At 54.6% G+C, this 18,448-nt stretch overlaps 2 protein-coding genes across 2 annotated transcripts; both read right to left on the bottom strand.

Moving 5' to 3' along the window:
- Positions 1–5,058: 5,058 nt before the first annotated feature.
- Positions 5,059–5,977, bottom strand: LOC115614976 (caltrin-like protein 2). Its single transcript, XM_030502528.1, has 3 exons — positions 5,817–5,977; positions 5,509–5,670; positions 5,059–5,304 (listed from the first exon to the last, which is right to left on the bottom strand). The coding sequence occupies exons 1-3, from the start codon at positions 5,878–5,880 to the stop codon at positions 5,300–5,302; spliced, it is 231 nt and encodes a 76-aa protein (XP_030358388.1). The 5' UTR covers positions 5,881–5,977; the 3' UTR covers positions 5,059–5,299.
- A 3,126-nt stretch (positions 5,978–9,103) lies between these two features.
- Positions 9,104–16,667, bottom strand: MATN4 (matrilin 4). The gene is made up of 10 exons (XM_030502529.1): positions 16,566–16,667; positions 14,649–15,218; positions 13,464–13,586; positions 12,880–13,002; positions 12,653–12,775; positions 12,404–12,526; positions 11,545–11,958; positions 11,045–11,197; positions 10,206–10,310; positions 9,104–10,048 (listed from the first exon to the last, which is right to left on the bottom strand). Exons 1-10 carry the CDS (start codon positions 16,639–16,641, stop codon positions 9,990–9,992), a joined length of 1,869 nt encoding a protein of 622 aa, XP_030358389.1. The 5' UTR covers positions 16,642–16,667; the 3' UTR covers positions 9,104–9,989.
- Positions 16,668–18,448: the final 1,781 nt, after the last annotated feature.

Genomic DNA, 18,448 nt, shown 5'->3' on the forward strand with positions numbered 1-18,448 from the left:
TGCGGTTCCCTGTGTCTTGCAATCACATTGCATGTTATTAACCTACATAGTTGTTGGGGAAAGGAGCATCTGTGTGTGCCTTGGCACAGGCAGGGCTGAAGAGACAGGAATTTCCCTGTCTGATGCTGTTGGTGCTAACGAGGAGCCAGTGTGGGGCCCAAAGGAGCTGGGAAATGGCTTCCCCTCCTCAGATGGAGAGTGGCAGGAGCTCATCTGGGCTGCCCTATAACATAAATAGCCCACCCTCCTCTTCCACGGCACCTTGTTATGGGGGGTCAGTGGTTTCAGCTGGGAAGGTCTCTCTGCAGGTGAGTGGCCCCATTTGGAAGGGGGTGTGTGGGTACCCTGGTGCCTGTGCTGGTGGATTTGGGGGTGATGGTGAGTTTACGACCCTAACCTTGCCCAGAGCATTTGTGTGGGCCATGAGTTGGGAACTGTGCTTTAGTTTGGTGTGTGAGCAGGGGCTGTTGCAGGGCAGGTGCCTATGGGAGATGCTTTGCTTGCTTCTGGTTCTTTCCTCCGTTCAAGCTGCTTTGTGTGAGTCTTCAAGTGCTTTGTCAGCCTTTGCTAGAGCTGTTGTTTTCTTCACATCCCAGCTGCTTGGCTGAATGAAGGCAGCAGCCTGAAGAGGGACTGTGGGTCTGGCCCTGGAGCTGAGAACTGAGGCTGAAGAGAGGGCATGGGAGAGGAGCCTGGCAGCCCTGCCTGTGCTGCTGCTCAGCCTCCTGCTGAGCTCTCACACGTGCCTTCATACAGAGAGGCTTACTGCAGAGGAAAGATGCTTCTGTCTTCTCTGCTCTCTTTCTGCATGGGGACAAGGGACTGCTGACATGCAGGGATCTCCCCCAGCAACAGGGTGCTGTGAGGGCCTCACTTTTTTGCCTTCCTTTCCTTTTGGTTCCCTGGCTCAGGAAACTCCTGCCAGCATCTGAAAGGCTTCCTGGGTGTGCAACCTTGTGCAGCTCCAGCAGAGAACAGCCTGGTGAGGATTCCTGGTGGGATGAATGGGGATGGAGCCAAGCGGCTCAGCACAGCTCTGCTGTCTCTTGGCCGTCATGGGGCACGCAGAGCTGTTTCTGTGTCAGATCGAAGGGCTTCATCACAAGCAGCTTGTGAGGCTTGGCAGCACTTCAGGCAGGAGAGACATTGCAGTGGGCTGCTCTGGCATCCTTGCACCATGGAACCATCCCCTGCCAGACCCTGCTGCTCTGGGGCTCCCCACCAGGGAGCTGGCTGTGGTGCACAGCTGGGCTGGTGTGCTGGAGCCAGGCAGAAGAGATGGCTTCCATCCCGGCTGTTTCAAAGCTTCCCAGTGGCAAATGCAGCCTCCCTTCACTATGCAATCGAAGGTTGAGGCTCTGCCCTCCCAGCACTGTGGGGCTAGTGCTTGTGTGTTCTCCTCGCTGTGTTTGGGGAAGGCACCTAAAAGGGTTATTGGTGCATCCTGGCCAGGCAAGCTAAGGCATGTTTAGGGCAAGCTTCCTGAGCACAAAAAGGGCATCCCTGTGTCTTCTGAAAGAAATAGCTGGAGGGCATCAGCTGGTGTGAGGCAGCTCTGGCCTTGACCACCCACTCCCGGCTGCTGGAGAGGGACTTGGTCTAGGTGAGGAGCTGCGCTTTCCATAAATCACCCCAAAGAAGAAGTCACAGAGTGAGTTTATACATCTGTTGACCTTCAGCAGTGTGAGGATGGCTTATTTTTCTGCAGAGATGTGTGTATATATCTTTCTTTTATGGTGGGGACGAGCATGGTATTGGCTCCTTTTCCCACTGAAAATACTGCTGCTGCTCTGCAGAGGTGACGAGGGCTGGGCATAGCACCTGAGTATGGGCAGAGCTGCTGCCAAGTGGATCTGCTCAGCCCAGGTATTTTCTCCTCTGGATTTTGATGCAATTGCTACATCCTGCTGGGACAACAGCTTCCTGCTCCTGGGCCAGGCTTGCTAAATAACCCTCCTTTTTCAAAGGTTTTTCAAAGCTGTAGTAATTCTTACTAATTCGAATCATCTCTTGAAAAGGTCTTGCATCACTCCTGAGTGCCAAACTGTTCTGTATTCAGACCCTGATCACCCAGTCTCCTGAGCCATAAAATATGCAGGGGAAAGGCTCCAAGAAAATACTAAAAAGATGTTTGGGTGTGCAAGGGGTGTGCTGTGGGTGAGACCTTACTTCTCCATCTTCTGCCCTGTCTCCATCTCAGAGTGGACCAAAGTACATTTCTGTGGGGAGCAAGGCTGCCTCTGATGTTGATGGCTCCCTGGGGAGCCGCTCTAGATCCCATCCCCTGGGATGTCAGGGCATACTGAATGTTTCCTTTGGTCCAACAGGCCCCCAAAACCCCAGTGTTGAGGGAAGGTGGAGTAAGCCAGACCTGCTGCATTCCAAAGGAGCTGCAGGGCTCCCTGCCCTTCAATGGTGCTGCTGCTGCAACATGCTGTGATGGATGTTTCTAACCCAAAGCTGGGTCCTTTTGTGCAGCCTCTGCCTGTGTATTTTTTTCCCCAGCACTGGATCTGGTGGGCTCTTCCCAGGAGAAGGTCCCACAGCAGCAATCCTTAAGCCTCCAGGCAGAGCAAATGAATCCCTCCATCTCCAGGCTGTTCTGGCCCGGAGGAAGCAGATGACAGGAAGAACCCACATGGAAACATCTCGTCTCTGGCACAGGACTCGCTGCTCTTCCTGCTGTCTTGCTGGCACATACCTAGGATGCAGAGGGGAATTCCCTTCCTCCCCAGAGACCTGGATCCAAAGGGTTTTCAGTCAAAGCGCGCTGCCAGGAGCTTACCGCAACCTGTCCTGTTCATGTTGTGGTGCATTGCCCAGCTCCCCCCAGGTGGGTGCTGACTGCATGGGGAGGTGTGGGTTTGTGATGGGAGATCCCCAGTGTGGCTGTGGTGGTGAGCTGGGTGTTGCTGTGCACAGTGGTAGGGACCTGTTCCTGGAGAGACTATTTGTTGATGCAGGTGGATGTACACAGTTGGTTCATTGCCTCAGGGATTTCTAACTTGCTGCTTTCTGTTTGGGAGCACTGCAGGACTGAGACAGACCAGATGTCTCCATGGCATCCTCTGGCCCCAAAGCCATCTCCCTGGGCCAGCAGCTGGGTGACAGCAGTGACATGGACAAAGCTGGGCAGGAGGAGGGACCTTTCCAGGCCATCACATGGAGATGTGGAGATCCCAGGCAGCAGTTTTTGGGAGGATGTACTTCTCCTATGCTGCTGCCTTGACCTCGTCTCAGTGGAGGAGCTGCTGCATTGGGCACGGCAGCCATTGGGCTGTGTGGGACCATGAGCACTAACCAGCTGCAAGGCACCCCATGCCTGCAGCTCTGTGCCTAATCAAACCAATTAGCAATTTAATCTTGTTAACAAACCAAGATAATTGCAGCATTATCAAATTAGGCAGCTGTATGGAAATGCCTGCTTAATAGCTGATAATAGCTGGTCCTGATGGAGGAGGGAGGGTTGTGGTTTGTGACTAATGACTGGCGAGAGGTGTAATGAGGCTTCTCTAGGCTGCCTGGGTGGGGAATGGCTGGGGGAGGGCTGGGGCTCTGCCCCTCTCACCCCATGGCTTGTGTGGCCACAGGGCTTCCTGCTCAGAGGGGTGGGTTGGTGTAAGGGTGGTAGAGTTTACCCCTGGTAGGACACTGCACTGGTCAGAAGCAAGGTCTGATTTTACATGGAATTTGGCTGTTGAGCTCCCAGCCCTTGTCCTGCTGGATCACCTGGTGTTTCCAGTATCCCCTGGCATGCAGTTACCCCTGCCCTCCCTTGGCTGCTAAGCAGAAGTGGCCTTTCACCATAGGAGGACTTCCTCATTCTCAGTCACTGAGTGATTTCTGAGTCTTTCCCTCCCTCCCTCCAGTTCTTCCATGGTGACCCCCACGGAAGGACTTGCTCCAGCAGATGCTCTTCCCAGCCTTAGCCAGGTAGCATCCAGTGTCTGCTTTGGGCCATGCAAGATGTTGATCCCACAGCCAGAGGCTTTATCCTGCTGTATTTGTGGGTGGCTTTAACATCTGGCTAGTTCATGCTGCTCTCCAGATGCCTTGTTCATGCCTGGCAGTGGGGATCATTAGCTCAGCCCTTGCAGCAGCAGGGGACGGGAGCTGGGCAGCTTATGGGGTCTGCCTGGGGCTTGAAGGAGGTGGAGGCAAAGTGCCTCCTCCCAGCTACCACCCAAATGTTCCTTTACCCCTGTTGCCCAGTACTCGCTCATCTCCCTCTCTGTTCTCTCTACTCTCTGCAGACAGACCAGGCTTCTCTCTCAGAATGGGCTGGGTCTGCTTGTTGAGAATGTAATGATGGGATGTGTGAGCCTTGCATCAGCCATGGGGTTGGGGGGGGCTGTTTGGGCATCAGCACAGGCTGGGGGATGCTCTGCCCCTGCAGCACATGGTGGCAATGCCTGGCTCTGCTATTGCACTGGGCAGGTCCCTCAGGCTGCACACACTTTCTCCTGCTGATATTTCCTGGCATTTCCTGTTCTTTCTGGCCCCAGCACTTAACTGTACAAAAATGACAAGAACCCCTTTAGAGCTGTGGTTTTGTGCCCTGGGTGGAGACTTTCACAGGCAATTTTCAGCTGAATTTTCACCACCAGCTCAGGTTCAGTGAGGGGCTCAGCATCAGTTGGGGTTTGGGTCTATGTAACGCCTCTCCTGCCCTCCAGATGTGCTTCAAGCGCTTGAAGGGATCTGCCTCCCGCATCCCCCCAGCCAGGCAGGATCAGCCCTGTCCCGCTTGGGGAGTGCCTGGGGGGCAGGACACGCTGCTCTCCAGAGCCCCCCCCAGCCTGCCAGGAGCATCCTCTAAAGTGTCCCATCATATTTTGTACCAGCCCCTTCCCATTGCCCTCTCCTCCCGGGTTTTGTATGTCTCTGGATGGACTTGCTCCCCCCTCAAGCCAGCCCCTCACCATACTCTAGGTGTGCAGCTGAACTGTTTTCATTCTCTTCCCCAGGCAGAAATTCCAGGGTGAAAGCATCAGTGGGAGCATGGGCCTGGAGAGAGGCAGGAGGAGGTGGGGAAAGGAGTCACCCATCACAAGCATCCCTTGGACAAGCTCTTTTATTTATTCAAGCAGCAATGGTGAAGCAGTAGCACTGTGTGGCACTGTCGTCGGTGGTCCTGGAGCTGTGATGGTCTCTGAGTGTGGGCTGGTGGCTGTCCCCATCCTCCCAGGAGCCAGCATCGGGCAGGACAAGCCTTAGCAGAGGTATGTGCAGCTAGCTGGTGCCAGATGTGGCACAGGCACGCTGAGAAGGCACCTTGGTCTGTCCTGGGAGCTGGAGCTCATACTGGAGAAAGGGAAAGAAGGGAACAGGCTCGGTCTGATGCTCAGAGTAACCGAAGCCCAGGAGTTTGGCCATAAATCATCCCACCACTGACAGTGGAGGGCTCTGACAGCCAGACACTGCTGCATGTCCACAGCCACCATCACCGTATCCCCGCTCCGCTCCCCAGGGAGGTGGGTGCAGGAGAGGGAGCCCCCGAGACCCTACCGGAGATGAAGGGGAGGGATGATGAGCGCGAGAGGCATCTCCTGCCGCAGAAGGATGGGCAGCACTTCTTGCGCCGCGGGCAGTGCCAGTCAGCATAGCACGCGTTGGGTGGGTTTTGCATCATGCAGCGGTAGCGAACAGGCGGGCAGGACCAGGCGCTGCCTGCAAGAGGAGGGAGATGTTGGCCACAGGCTGCCTTAGGGAGGTGCCCCGCAGCTCCTCTCCCATCCCCCAGGATCCCTGCTAGCACAGCTCCTTCCCCGTTCCTGTGCATCTCCTCTCTGTGCCCTATCTCGGACATTTCCTACCTGCTGGCAGCTCTGTCCCGAGGATGAGCATCCCTACCAGGAGGAGAGCAGCCACCGACTTCATGCTGCTGTGTCCCTGAGAGGTGTGAGTGTGGAGAGATGGGGGGCACAGGCAGTTAAAGCCTTGGGGAGGATGGGGGGCAGGGAATAGGGCTGGGCATGTGCTAATATTTGTGCCTTTTTCCTCTGCTGTTGCATGGTGTTTTCCGGAGACCTTTTGCACAAGATACAGTTGGGGTTGTTCAGTTGCTCAAAAAGCAGTTGTTCCATTGCACAACTGTCCCCTGCAGCTACACCTGGGGCTGAGGGACAAGCCAAGGGGAGATTGTCCAGGGCATTGTCTCCCAAGCAGGCTGGAGGCAGTGGAGCTGCTTTCTCCCGAGCAGGAATGCTTCTCCAGGAGAAACCATGTGGTGATGACCGTGCTGCATTCCCTTCTGGAGGTCCTTTATATGAGTTTCTCTCTGTAGCCTGTTTCCATGTGGACCTGCAAATCAAACCTTACAGCATGATCCAGATCAGCATGGGGCTGCCTGTGCCTTCCCAGGGATAATCCTTTGAGGTTTTTATAGGGGAAACCTGCTCCAAGCCCTGCTGGTTCCTGCCCTAATGATGGTGTAAGCTACTGTAGGGAAATAGCTTTGGCTTAGCCAAGAGTGAGTCTTTCCCAAGCTCTGTGGGGGTCACCTGAACCTCATAATCTCTCTGGGAGGCTGCTGCCATGTAGGAAGTAGGCTGGTGCTGGAAGAAAGTGGTTGGCCTCATCAGGGTAGGATAATTTGCTCCATACAGCCCTGTCATCAGCCAAAAATCCCCATGCAGCACGAGGACAGCAGAACTGAGCCCAGCACTAGCTGGCTGTAGAGATTAGGGGCTACAGTGCTTGCTCAGATGGCAAAGATCCCACCCGTCCTAAGGCCTCCATCTGCTCCTCCCTCCCAGGGAGATTGTACCTCCCCTCCAGGCAAAGCTCTTTTCTTTAGGTGCTCTTGGGCAATGGGAAATTACTCCATTTCCCACCAACAGGTCAATGTTCCCCTTGCCTTGTGTAGTAACAAGTTCCTGGAACCTGTGCTTGGGATTTCTGCGGCTAGCAGGAACCAGAGCTGTGCTGGAAAAGGCACCCTGCAGTCAAATCGCCCCCAATGCTTCTGCAAAGGGCAGGCTGGGCTAGCCCCTGATTTTGCAATGACAGGGCAAGGAGCGGCGAAAGCCTCTGCCCCAGCCCCTGGAGCCCTGCTCTCCATCCAGGGCATGGTGGGCATCTCACCTTAATTTACTGGATCTCTGTTAATTATTTTCCAATTTCCCTAATGATCTTGTGGCTGCATTTAGCTCTTTGTGAAGTCACTTAATAAATAACTGCGAGGGTATTTAAGCCAACCCAAATAGACTTTGAGCTGTGCACCAACCATTTAGCATTTTTAATCAGAAATATAAGCATTGGATTGATTTTTAAGCAATCCTCTGGCATTCAGCTGGTTGCTGGGATCTGGCTGAGGTGGTGCTTGGGGCTGCACCTCCAAGAGAAGAGAAAACACCAAGGAGCATGTCTTGGATTCAGCTGCAGAAAAGCTGGGAAGGAGAAATCCATCTGAAGGACTTTTGGTAGTGCTTTATCCATAGGAAGTCCATAGGGGGAAGAGTCTGAATTATGCTTCTATTGCAAACTCCCAGAGAATAAGCCAGACCATGGCATTTCTGTGCATAGGACCACCTCTGCCACATGTGCAGAACCCACTGCCCCAAGGTCCTGCAGAGCTGTCCCCATCCCATAGTGCTCATGTCCTCCATGAAAAGCACTTCTAGAGCCTTCTCCTGAGGCAGCAAGGCCTGAGCTGTGCAAGGCCAGGGGTCCTGCTGGCTGATGATGTATTTTCCCAGCCAGGCCAGGGCTCTTCAGTTCGTATTTCCAGCAGCACCGGATCTCCCAGCTCAGGGCTTGGCCATGACCAAGCCCCAGCCTTAGAAGGGTGCACAAAGCACATGAGGAACAGCTTGTTCCCCCTAACACAGACCTTGTTCCCTACCAGGTGATGTAATGTGTTCAGCCTAACACTGAGGTCCATCCACCCTCAGCTCATGGCTGAGGATGCTCCACTTGTCCCTGAACTGGGTCCACCACGTCGGGGTGCCCAGTAGAAGGGGGTGTCCCCAACCCAGTGGACCCTCATTAGCGCTGGTGTCTGGTGCCATCTAGTGAAAAGCCATTATAAGGCTCTGCTCCCACATGCAATCCCACAGCCTGTCCTGGGATATCCAGCCTTTCCCACATATCCCACCTCAGTGGATGCTCAGCTCCTGCTGTTCCTTCTCCCCTCTCACACTTCCCCTCCGATGCTTTCCCATCCAAGCTGCCAGCCCTCATTCAGCCTCTCCATCTCGCTGCCAGCCCAGCTCCACTTTGCTTACAGCTTCCCCTAGTATTTGCCAAAATCACACTGGGCCAACTGAGGCTTAATCATGCCCTCAGGGAGTGCCATTATCTGCTCTAATCAAGCCTGTTATTAAGTCCCAAATTCAGCTAATTGCTTCCTTTTTCCCTCTTATTTTTCCCTGCAGTTACTGTATGTTTTAGGGAGTTGCATACACCAGGGAAGTCCCAGATCCCAGATTCAGGGTTGCAGAACACTGCAGTGGCTTCTTGGTCACTGCACTCTGTAGCAATAGCATTTGGCTTGGATGTGGCTTGAGACCATTAGCGCCTTCCCAACCACCCCCCTGTGCTGTCTGCTGGGCTGCAGGGTGAGAGGGACCGGGGACTGTGAGGTGCATGGATGGGATGTGGGGCCGATGGGTGCGATACGGGCTGACAGGAGGGCTATGGGGCAGCTAATCAGCAGTGCTTCATTTGCCATCCCAGTAAACAGATATAATGAGGCTACAAGTGCCCCAGTCCACGCCAGGTAAGACAAGCCCTGCTCAGAAGCCATCAAATCCCCCTGCTGACCTGGGGAACCACTGCTTTCAATTGCATGTAGGAAAAGCTGTTCTTCACCTCATAAAACAAATACCTGAGCACTTCCCAGCTCTTTTCCCCAGAGCAGTCCCAGCAAGCCCCGCACCGCAACCCAGAACCTGCCTTCATCTTCCTGCTCTTCAGCTCCAAATCCCAGCCTCAAGCCACATACCAGCTCCTTAAAGCCTAAAAGCCAGAGGCCCCTGTGCTGATATAGAGATGCTTCTGTGGCCCTGCAGCTCAGCTAAAAGGAGAGGAACATGTCATACAAATCTTTAGGGTGTTTATTGTCAGGATAAAAATTTCTTTATATAAAAGAAGTGTTTAAAAACAGCACTACCCTGCTCTCAGAATGAAATATATATACACACACAGATATTTATAGAAAGAATTATTACCATTTTACTATGTGATTAAAAAACCAAACGATATAATGATCGATTCCCGAACAATTCTGCCAAAACAGGGACAAGGGGATCTGCTGATTCCTGCGCCCGCTTCCCCATGGGTGCACACCTGGGTGCCATGAGGGAGCTGGCTGGGCTGCATCCACCCCTGTGCACTGCCCGCAGCTCTCCCAGCCCCACCACTTCGCAGCTCCCAGGGCACCATCACTGGAGGGGTTTTCTCTTGCGAAGCAGCATGCTGGGTGCTGTGCAGGGGCTGGTTCATCCCAGTCACTCTGGGAAAAGGCCGGGTGTCACACAGAATCATAGAATCAACTGGGTTGGAAAAGATCTTTGAGATCATCAAGTCCAACTGTTACTCCAGGACTCCCAAGGCCTCCACTAACCCACGTCACTGAGGGCCTCAGCTACACGGTTTGTGAACACCTCCAGGGACAGTGACTCCACCACTGCCCTGGGCAGCCTGGTCCAATACCTGACCTAATATCCAATCTAAACCCTCATCCAAAGCCCAGCCTGCCCACACAGTCATCCTGCCTCATCCCAGACCTGCCAGTTCAGAGGAATGAGGCACCAACACTGACTGAACCCCTTGGCTTCACTGTAGGGGTTCTTGCTCAAGTTCTTTTTTGGTATGTTTTTTTTTTAGGATTTTTTGTTTTTTTAAATACACTCCACATCCCTCCGGGGATTTTGCAATACAAGAACAAACAACACTGATGCTTTACAATAACCTAGCAATAACAATGCCACGTAGCTACTGTACATCCCCATGCCCTGTACGAGCGCTGCAGCCCTCTGTAAGGATCACTTCTTCTTGGCAATCTGCTTTTCCAAGTCTTCAAGTCTGGCTGTCGTCTGAGCAAGTGAGTGTGCTAAGGAAACGGTGTGAGCCAGATGGTCCCCTTGAGGGACCCTAAAGTTTTCCCTCCTCCCTTCTATCCATCCCTCCCCTCCCCACATGCGGGCTATCCCCAGGCTGCCCTGCACCCTGGCAGGCCCAGGCATCACCCCAAAGGATATTTTTCTCGGTCAGGCTCTGCAGGATGGCCACAGTGTTCGTCTGGAACTGCACCAGCGCTTCGCACTCGCAGGGGCTGCGGATCTCTGTCTCCCCTTTGCCCTCCTCTGTGACCATGGGGGTTTGGGTGCAGTCAGAGCCACGGCTTCATGGTGGCTGGCTCTCCCCTGCTCCCGCACAGCACCAGTCCTTTGTTCCTACAGCCACTCAATAGGGCAGGACCTGAGCCTTGGGGCTCCCCCCTCTCCTTTTTCCTCACTCCTTTTTGCCAGGCTGCATCCCTGCCAGCCCAGCAAGCTCACTGCCAGGCACCCCACCAGGCATCCTATGGAGCTGCCACACACATCGTCACAGTGTGCCAAGAACAGCTAGTGCTGAGCTTCACTTTGCCTTCAAGCTGGGCAGAGGGCATACTGACCCTACATCTGCAGCCCTGTGGGGGCCCCAAGAGCAGGGAGACCTTCATGGTAACCCATCATGGTCCTCCTGTGTCCAGCAGCAGCAGAAGTGCAGGTCTGGACGAGGAGACAGGCCATCTTCGGAGCTGGGGCAGCATCCCTCAAGGCAGGTGTGACCCCAGCCTCTGCCCATGCACTGGGGTGGCCACTAACACTAACACTTTTGTGTTAACCCCCCAGCTCCACTTTCTCTTCCAAATCCCTCCCTAAGACCCACCTCTATACCTCACCAGCCTCGTGAGAGCCAGGGGCAGCCTAGGCTCACACCAGCCCAGTCCTGCGGTACACGATGCAGGGTGACAGAAACCACCCCACTGGCTCTGTGGGGAGAAGAGGACTCCCCTGGCTTGGGGCTGAGCCCCTGGTGTGGCCAGAGCACCCACCTGGGCAGATGTTCAGCTTGAAGTTCTCCACGAGGTGCGTCATGGTGGTGAAGTCTGCTGAGTAGGAGAAGTGCTGCTCCACTGGCTCAGAGGCGATCGCTCTCAGCTCCTCTTCCACAGCCTTGCCAACACCCACAGCGAACATAACGATCCCTGCATGGCAAGGATGGACCCTGAGCACTGTGATGGCCACCCCACATCCAGCAGCCCCAAGCCCAAAGGAAGCAAAGCCAAAGATGTAGGATTTACACTGGGCTTCCCAAATACGCATCAAGAATTTAGGCAGGAAAGAGCAGCACCACCGTGGTGCAGACTGCTGCATGAAGGATGCTGATCAAAGCAGCCTAAACCATGGCAGAGGCACTTCTGCCTCTGCAGACCTGGGTGATGTAGCATGCCAAGGCTGGATGCTGCAGCCTCTCCCAGAGCCAGACTCCCCAAGGAACCATCCTGGGGGATGCCCAAGGCACTGCAGTTTGGGGCTTTCCAGCCCCTCATACCTGACTCCTTTGCTCTCCTGGCCCATTCAGAGATGTCATCCTGGGAGCGCCCATCTGTGAAGACGAGCCCGATTCTGGGGATGTTGTGGGAGGCAGGCCTGGCACCTTCCAGCTCGGAGAAGCTGTGTTCCACCATGTGCTTGAGGGCAAGGCCTGTCATGGTGCCTTTCTCCATGTACTCCACCTCCATCACCGCCTTCTTGATCTCATCCGCGCTGTGGTACTTGTTGAGAGGGAACTCAGTGCGGACGCGGCTGGAGTACTGCACCAGCCCCACGCGTGTGCCGTGGGGGGACACCTCCAGCAGGTCCACGATGCGGTTCACAAACTGCTTCACCAGCTCAAAGTTTTGGGGCCGGACACTCTTGGAACCATCAATCACCATCACCAGGTCGACATGTCCAGCCCCGCACTCTGTGGGTACAGAGGGAAGGTGACAAGGGACCAGCCTGGCCATGGGCACCATCAGAGTGAAGGTGCTCAGAGCTGGGCCTGGGCTTCAGGACACTCTGTGGACCCCCCAGAACTGCAGCCACCATGAGGCTGGGAAACAGGGCAAAGCATACCCAGGGGTCTCAGCCCCAAAACCTCCACTGCCACCCCAGCATCCCCTAAAGGTCTTTCCTAGGTCTCCCTTTTCCTCAAAGCTCCTGTTGCATCTTCTGGGCCATGTCTCTGCGGACACAAGCCTGTATCTATCCCCGCAGCAGCCAGGGCGCTCCCCCAAGCCCAGCCAGCTCTCCATCCTCTTTCAACCCAGCTCAAACTCCCACTTAGATCCCCAGCCCAGTTTCAGGTAAACCCTCGCCAGGAGCCCAGAGCACGAGGAGGATGCCAAGAGCCTCATCCCAATACTTACTGCTGCACGCCTTGCCGTCAGCCTGGAGCTGCTGACCCTCAGGGCACACGCAGCGGTAGGAGCCCTCCGTGCTCACACATTTGAATTCACAGCCATGATCCAGCCCGTTGCACAGGTCAGTGGCTGGAAGACAAGCCAAGAGCACAGGGTTATCCCCATTCAGGCCCAGGAACAGCCCTTTCCCTAGGGACTGGGCAGGACATAAAGGTATCTGCCATACACCGCAGCCTGCGCCGCACCGGGACGTACCTCTGCAGGACCTGCTGTCGGGCTGCAGCGTGAACCCGCTGCGGCAGCGGCAGTAGTGCCCATTGGGGATGCTCACACACTCGTGCTGGCAGCTGTGGTTTCCAAAGCTGCAGTAATCGATCACTGGTAAGAGAAGGAGAGGGGTGGGCAGAAAGGGAAAGACAAGAGAAGGAGAGGGAGAGCAAGAAGCAAATGAAGAAGGGACAGGAAGGGAGATGGCCACGTACTGGAGCAGCTCTTCTTGTTCTGGTGGAGGTAGTAACCCGCACGGCAGTGGCACGTGTACGACCCACGAACGCTGACGCATTGGTGTTGACAGCCGTGTCTCCCGTCTGCACACGCATCGATGACTGTGGGGAACAGGACACCATCACCCACCTGTCCCAGCCTCCCTGGGGCAGCTGAGCAGGGCCTGCTCCAGGGTTTCACAGCAGCTCCCAGCACCATGAGACAAGAAGGAAGAGTCCCATGGTGATGGCCAGGCAAGTTAATACAGCTTTGCATTCATCATACAGGGCTAAAACACTGCGCACTTTTGTGGCTGGGATGTGCATCTTCTGGTACTCCCTGCCCAGAGCCCCCTCAGGCTGTGCCCACATGAGTCCTAAGTGTCCATCCCAGGGTGGTGACCAGGATTTAGCAACGCTGAATGTCCGCAGTCATTACAGACCCAGGAAGCAGCAGGCTCGGTGAACAGAGCACCCAGGCTGCTGCTGCCCTCCCTGGGTCTTGTGGTGCATTTCAGCTTCCCTCCATGAGACCTGTAACTACAAGCCCTCTACGAGAGTTAGGATAAAAGAAGGGTTTTTACAGGAACAGGTCTTTCCGTCCACGTTGAGCCTGTAGCCTGGGTTGCATTCACAGTAGAAGGAGCCAGGGGTGCTGATGCAGCTGTGCTGGCAGCCATGCTCCTGCCCCGTGCACATGTCCACCCCTGCAAGACAGAACAGACATCAGAGCAGCCCACAAGCTGATGCATGGGGATCCCGGCTCTGCCACATGCCCTGTCTCTGCAGCTGAATCCACTGGGATGACTCACACAGCACCAGTCTTCACGCACTGATTTCCAGTGCACAGACGTGGACACTGTGCGGGGCAGGTTTCAGAACCGCCTTGGCTTTTTGGTCTACCTGAGTGATAAATCAGTGCTCAGTATTAATTGATACTGACGACAGCTTGAGCTGAGTAAGCAAAAGCTTGAGCTCAGCTGACACATACTGAAGGAGCCAGGTCTGTGTGTCCATGCAGACAGGAAGGCAATATCTGGTGAGCCCTGGACCCCCTGCTCCAGCACACAAGGACTCACCACAGCACTAACAGAGCCCTGCATGTGCTCCTTGCTAGAAAACACTGCCTGAAAGAGGCTGGCAGCTGCCTTCTGCCCTTCAACAGATGCTGAAGCACATGAGCAAGGTCTTGCCATCTTGCTGCAGTGACAGGTCTTTGACACCAGCATGGCAGGAGACAGACAGGTCTCAGCCTGCAAGCTCCTGACCAGCGTCAGCATGGCCACAGTGAGAATCAGCCTCCTGGTTTATTAAACACCAGTGTGCATGCAGCAGATGCCGTGCACGTGTCTGTGTAGGAGGAGACCCTGCTCGAGTCACGTCAAAATGTACACAGGGCTCTGGGATGTGTCATCCATCCCCCATCACACCCAGGGGAACAAGCTCCACATTTCCTGCTCTTTAGTATTCCCATCACTGCTGCTGTGACGTCCTGGCTTGGGGCAGAGCTACCATGCATGGGTGAAGAAAATCACTTGCTTGCAATGCTTTCAAAGGTTTCTTTATCTCACCCCAGGAAAGGTGAGCAAGAGGAAAGGCCACCTCGCTTTGGTATCCTTTGGTGTCCTGGCACCATGCTTCCCTGTCCATGCTGCTCCTAGTAAGGGCAGCCACCCCAAACACCCCTCTGAATGTCACCTTCTAGCCCAGGTAAGGAGCAGGCACCAGCGCCATCCTTGCCCACCCCTGCAGCCACGGCTCTCACCCACCGCAGAGCTTGTCCTGGAACTGCTTCCCAAACTGCTGTATGAGCTCGAAGGACTCCACCAGGAAGACGTGCTCCTCCAGCGGTGGCGAGGCCATGGCGCGCAGCGAGTTCATGTCTGCCCGCTGGATGCCCACGGCGTAGATCTCAATGCCAGCGTTCCGGGCCTGGGTGGCCACCTCAGTGACACGGTCCTGGGGTCTTCCATCCGTCACGATGATGGCAATGCGGGGGATCTTCTTGTGCAGAGGGCGTGCGCCCTCCTGCGTGGTGAAGGCCACGTTCATGGCATACTGGATGGCCAGCCCTGTCATGGTGCCCTGCGCCAGCGGGACGATGCTGTTGATGGCTTTCTCCATGTCCGCCCGCGTGAAGAAGGTCTTGAGGGAGAAGATATTCTGCACTTGACTGGAGTACTGGATCACCCCGACCCGCGTGGCGTTGGGGCCCAAATCCAAGCTGCTGATGATATCCATCATGAACCGACGCATGGTCTCGAACTCGAAGGGGCGCACGCTGCGGGAACTGTCGATCACAAACACAATGTCCAGGGGACCTGTCCTGCACTTCAGGGCTGGAAGGGGAAAAAGAGACAGTTCAGCCTCACAACTGCCTGTGGAGAGCAGGGCTGGCAGCAGAGACATCCCTGTGGGATGGCTTGAGGGGTGCTCAGTGGAGGATGGAGAGGGCAGATCTGTGCAGCCCCCACTGCCAAATAAACCCATGGAGGGTGCTGGCAGAGTAGAAGCAGGGGGGAGAGGCTGGAAGATAGGCCCTGGCTGTGGAGCTGTGAGGAAATGGCAGTATCCCTCCTCCCCAACACCATCCCTGTAGCCAGACCCAGCTCCTGCTCCCTGTATTTCCACAGCCAGCAGCCCCAGGAGCTGCAGAAACACTTCTCTGTCAGCATCTGCCCTGGCAAGGTTTAGGCACAGGTTTAGGCAGCAGCATCTTCATCTCTGCAGCAAATCAGAGCATTAAACTGTAAACCAGACCAGTGCCTTTTGCTGTCCTCTGCAAGCCACAGCCTCTGCCCCAGACCTCTGCACTGCACAGGCTCCTACTTGCTCAAATGGCAAGTAGGAACATACTGCTTTGGGCAATTCTATTCCCCAACACAGCTCCAGCCTTCCCTGGCTTTTACTGCATTTTGCCAGTTTCTGCCTAAAACCAGGGCTTGCTTTGGTGTTTTATTTTTTAATGGCAGAAAATGAGACAGTGAAAAGCACAGCTAAGGGCATGCACATGGCAGGGATCGAGCCAAAGAGCCTCTCTTGGACATATGGGTGCTACTTCCAGTGCAAACTTGGAGAGCGTTTAGCAAGTGAAATGCCAATGAACATATTTTGCTTGGCTTGTGTGTACCCAAGCCTGGGAGAATTTGGCCCTAATGGTAAGCAAACACTTTGAGTCCCTTTGGGATGCTGCCCAGATCCAGGCTGTCATCTCAAGTGCTCTGAAGGTCTCCAAGACATACCCGCTCCTTTCTCCACTTGGTGCCTTCACGGCTTCTAAACTGGAATCGATTTAGGTGCCTCTGCCCCGGGAGGAGAGGGGCTGGTATCCTGGGTTTGCTTTTTCCTCCCTATCAGGAAACCCATGCTGGGAGGAGGTTCCCTCTCATGCCTGTGTCTCCTGCTGAGGTCAGAGGGGTGACAAGACCTGAGCTGGGCTGTGTCAAAGCTGAGGACATGCCCGGAGCAAGTGGCAGCAGACCCACCATGCTGAGGCCGGGCTCAAGCTCCTGCTCCCCTGGGCAGCACTGGGAATTTGAGGTCCCATGCCTGGGGAGACCCTCCATCCTCCTGGGAATGTCTTCAAAGAAGAGGCATCGAGTCCCCCCACCTCAAGCAGCAAGGGCTTCACTGCACTTCACTAAGCTTCTCCCTCCTCCAGTCACTCCACACCAGCCAGGGCTCACCTGCAGGTTTTGGTCTGGCTTCCACCATCGTCAGGAGAAGCAGAAGGAGCGGGATGATGGGCAGGAGCTTCATCATGCTCTGTGAGACCACAGGCTGCGGGGACTCACTGCAGGGAGAAGACAATGTGCAATCAGTGCTGAGGATGGGCCAAGCCACAGGGTGACATTCACCTGCAGTGGGTGTCCCCAGACAGTGCCAAAAACCCTGAGCAGCAGCAGCAGTTTTGACAGATCCATCCCCAAATGTCTCTGGACCCACGTGGGATTTTTCCCATTTAAGGACTGGCAGTCTCAGCACAGCTAAATTTCATTACAGCAGCAACACTCTGCCAAAGGGTCTGATTTTCTGCTCTGGGTGGAGCTGGCCAAGCCTTATTTTCACTTGCAAACCAGGCGGATGGGATGTTCAGCCAAATACTTTTTCACTGGCGGAGCGGCTGCTCTCCGCAGCCAGCCGGAGAGTGAGAAAGCTGCACCCGGGGATGCAGAGCACCTCCTGAAGCTCCCTCTGCACAGGAAGAGAAGCCCCCAGAGGAAACACCAGCACAGACAAAACCTGCTCAGAAGTGTCTCAAAGTCACTGGCAAAGACCATTTTTCCAAGCAGCTCCATAAATCTGTTCTCTGCCTTTTTCCAAACTACCTCTGGAGAGCAGAAGCCTCTGCAGGCACAGGGTGTAACGGTGCCTGTGCAGATGGGCTTGCACCCATTCCCCCTGGGCAGGGTGTTGGGTGAAGCACTGCTGCTCTCCTTCACATCACCTCAGGGGACCCCACCATTGTCACCAATGCTTTGCAGCTCTCCCCATCCTTCTCGCTTTTCTGAGGGATGCTCTGCACCCCAACAGTGTTTGAGATGGGACAACTGAGGGAAAAGATGTTTAAACCAGTTACCCAAAACCTCAGCTTGTCATTTGTCTCCCTCTGTGGCCACCTCTGTGTTGCCTTTCCCTGCCTTTGCGCAGCTCCTGCAGGGACATGGATTTATTTGGCTTATTTTTATCACTTTTATCCAGCCCTGGTTGGAAACTCAAGGAGCTGCGGGGTGGAAGTGCCACAGGTAATGCAGCTTCCCCGGGGATACACCAGCACCATTACTGGGCATAGATACTAGAAGGGTGCTTTAAAAAAGAAAAAAAAAAGCATACGGAAATTCATTTTATCAGTAGTTATCAGCTGTATTTATTTAGCCTCAGGAGGTCTCAGTTGTAATTCATCACCAGGGTTGCCATTTAATTGCTCAGTGGTTACGTGCAGCCCTGAACCTCATGTATTTGATAGCAGGGACACCCATAATAGGTTTCACAGCTGCATCTTAAAATTGTCTCCAGACTCAGCATTCACACCTGAAAAATGATATTGAAGAATAAGAAGGACAGGAAAGGGCTATAGGAGGAAACTGGGATCCAGAAGCCTCGAAGTGAGAAACTCGGCCTTTTCCCAGAGAGTGCGAGCACCCAGCCCGGGACGTGGCGGCTCCTGCAGAGCTGTCAATTGAGAGACCAGTTGGGATCACTCTGGTGAGATCACTCCAGTGGGATCACTCCAGGTTCCAGAGATGAGGGGAGGCTGCAGCCCAACAGGCATTTTCTAGGAAGCCACAAGGCTTTGTGGCCAGGAGTGCTTGGGTGTCTGTGCACCCTCACAAGAGCACCGTGTGCAAGCAGAGGAGCAAACAGCCCCTCCTATCTCAGCTTTGTTTCCCTATTTAGCAGATTGGTTTTCTAGCAATTTTTTTGTGGGGAGAAAGCACTCACTAACCACTAAATATTCTGGGGACAGTTATGCCACCTATAACGTTTCTACAGCACTCTGCTCTCCAAGCCTCCTTGCAGTAGCAGGCTGGTATGGAGCCTGCATCTCATAGCATCCAGATAGCTTCAA

This window comes from Strigops habroptila, chromosome 13, assembly GCF_004027225.2.
Source record: "Strigops habroptila isolate Jane chromosome 13, bStrHab1.2.pri, whole genome shotgun sequence".
NCBI lineage: Eukaryota > Metazoa > Chordata > Aves > Psittaciformes > Psittacidae > Strigops > Strigops habroptila.

What these genes read in the sequence shown, in the direction of transcription:
- LOC115614976 (XM_030502528.1), bottom strand. Translation starts at nt 5,880, where the DNA reads ATGAAGTCGGTGGCTGCTCTCCTCCTGGTAGGGATGCTCATCCTCGGG. An exon ending in CGGGACAGAGCTGCCAGCAG is followed by an intron (nt 5,671 to 5,816) that starts GTAGGAAATGTC and finishes CTCCTCTTGCAG; the next exon opens with GCAGCGCCTGGTCCTGCCCG.
- MATN4 (XM_030502529.1), bottom strand. Translation starts at nt 16,641, where the DNA reads ATGATGAAGCTCCTGCCCATCATCCCGCTCCTTCTGCTTCTCCTGACG. An exon ending in AGCCAGACCAAAACCTGCAG is followed by an intron (nt 15,219 to 16,565) that starts GTGAGCCCTGGC and finishes TTCCCCTTCCAG; the next exon opens with CCCTGAAGTGCAGGACAGGT. An exon ending in GAACAAGAAGAGCTGCTCCA is followed by an intron (nt 12,776 to 12,879) that starts GTACGTGGCCAT and finishes TTCTCTTACCAG; the next exon opens with TGATCGATTACTGCAGCTTT.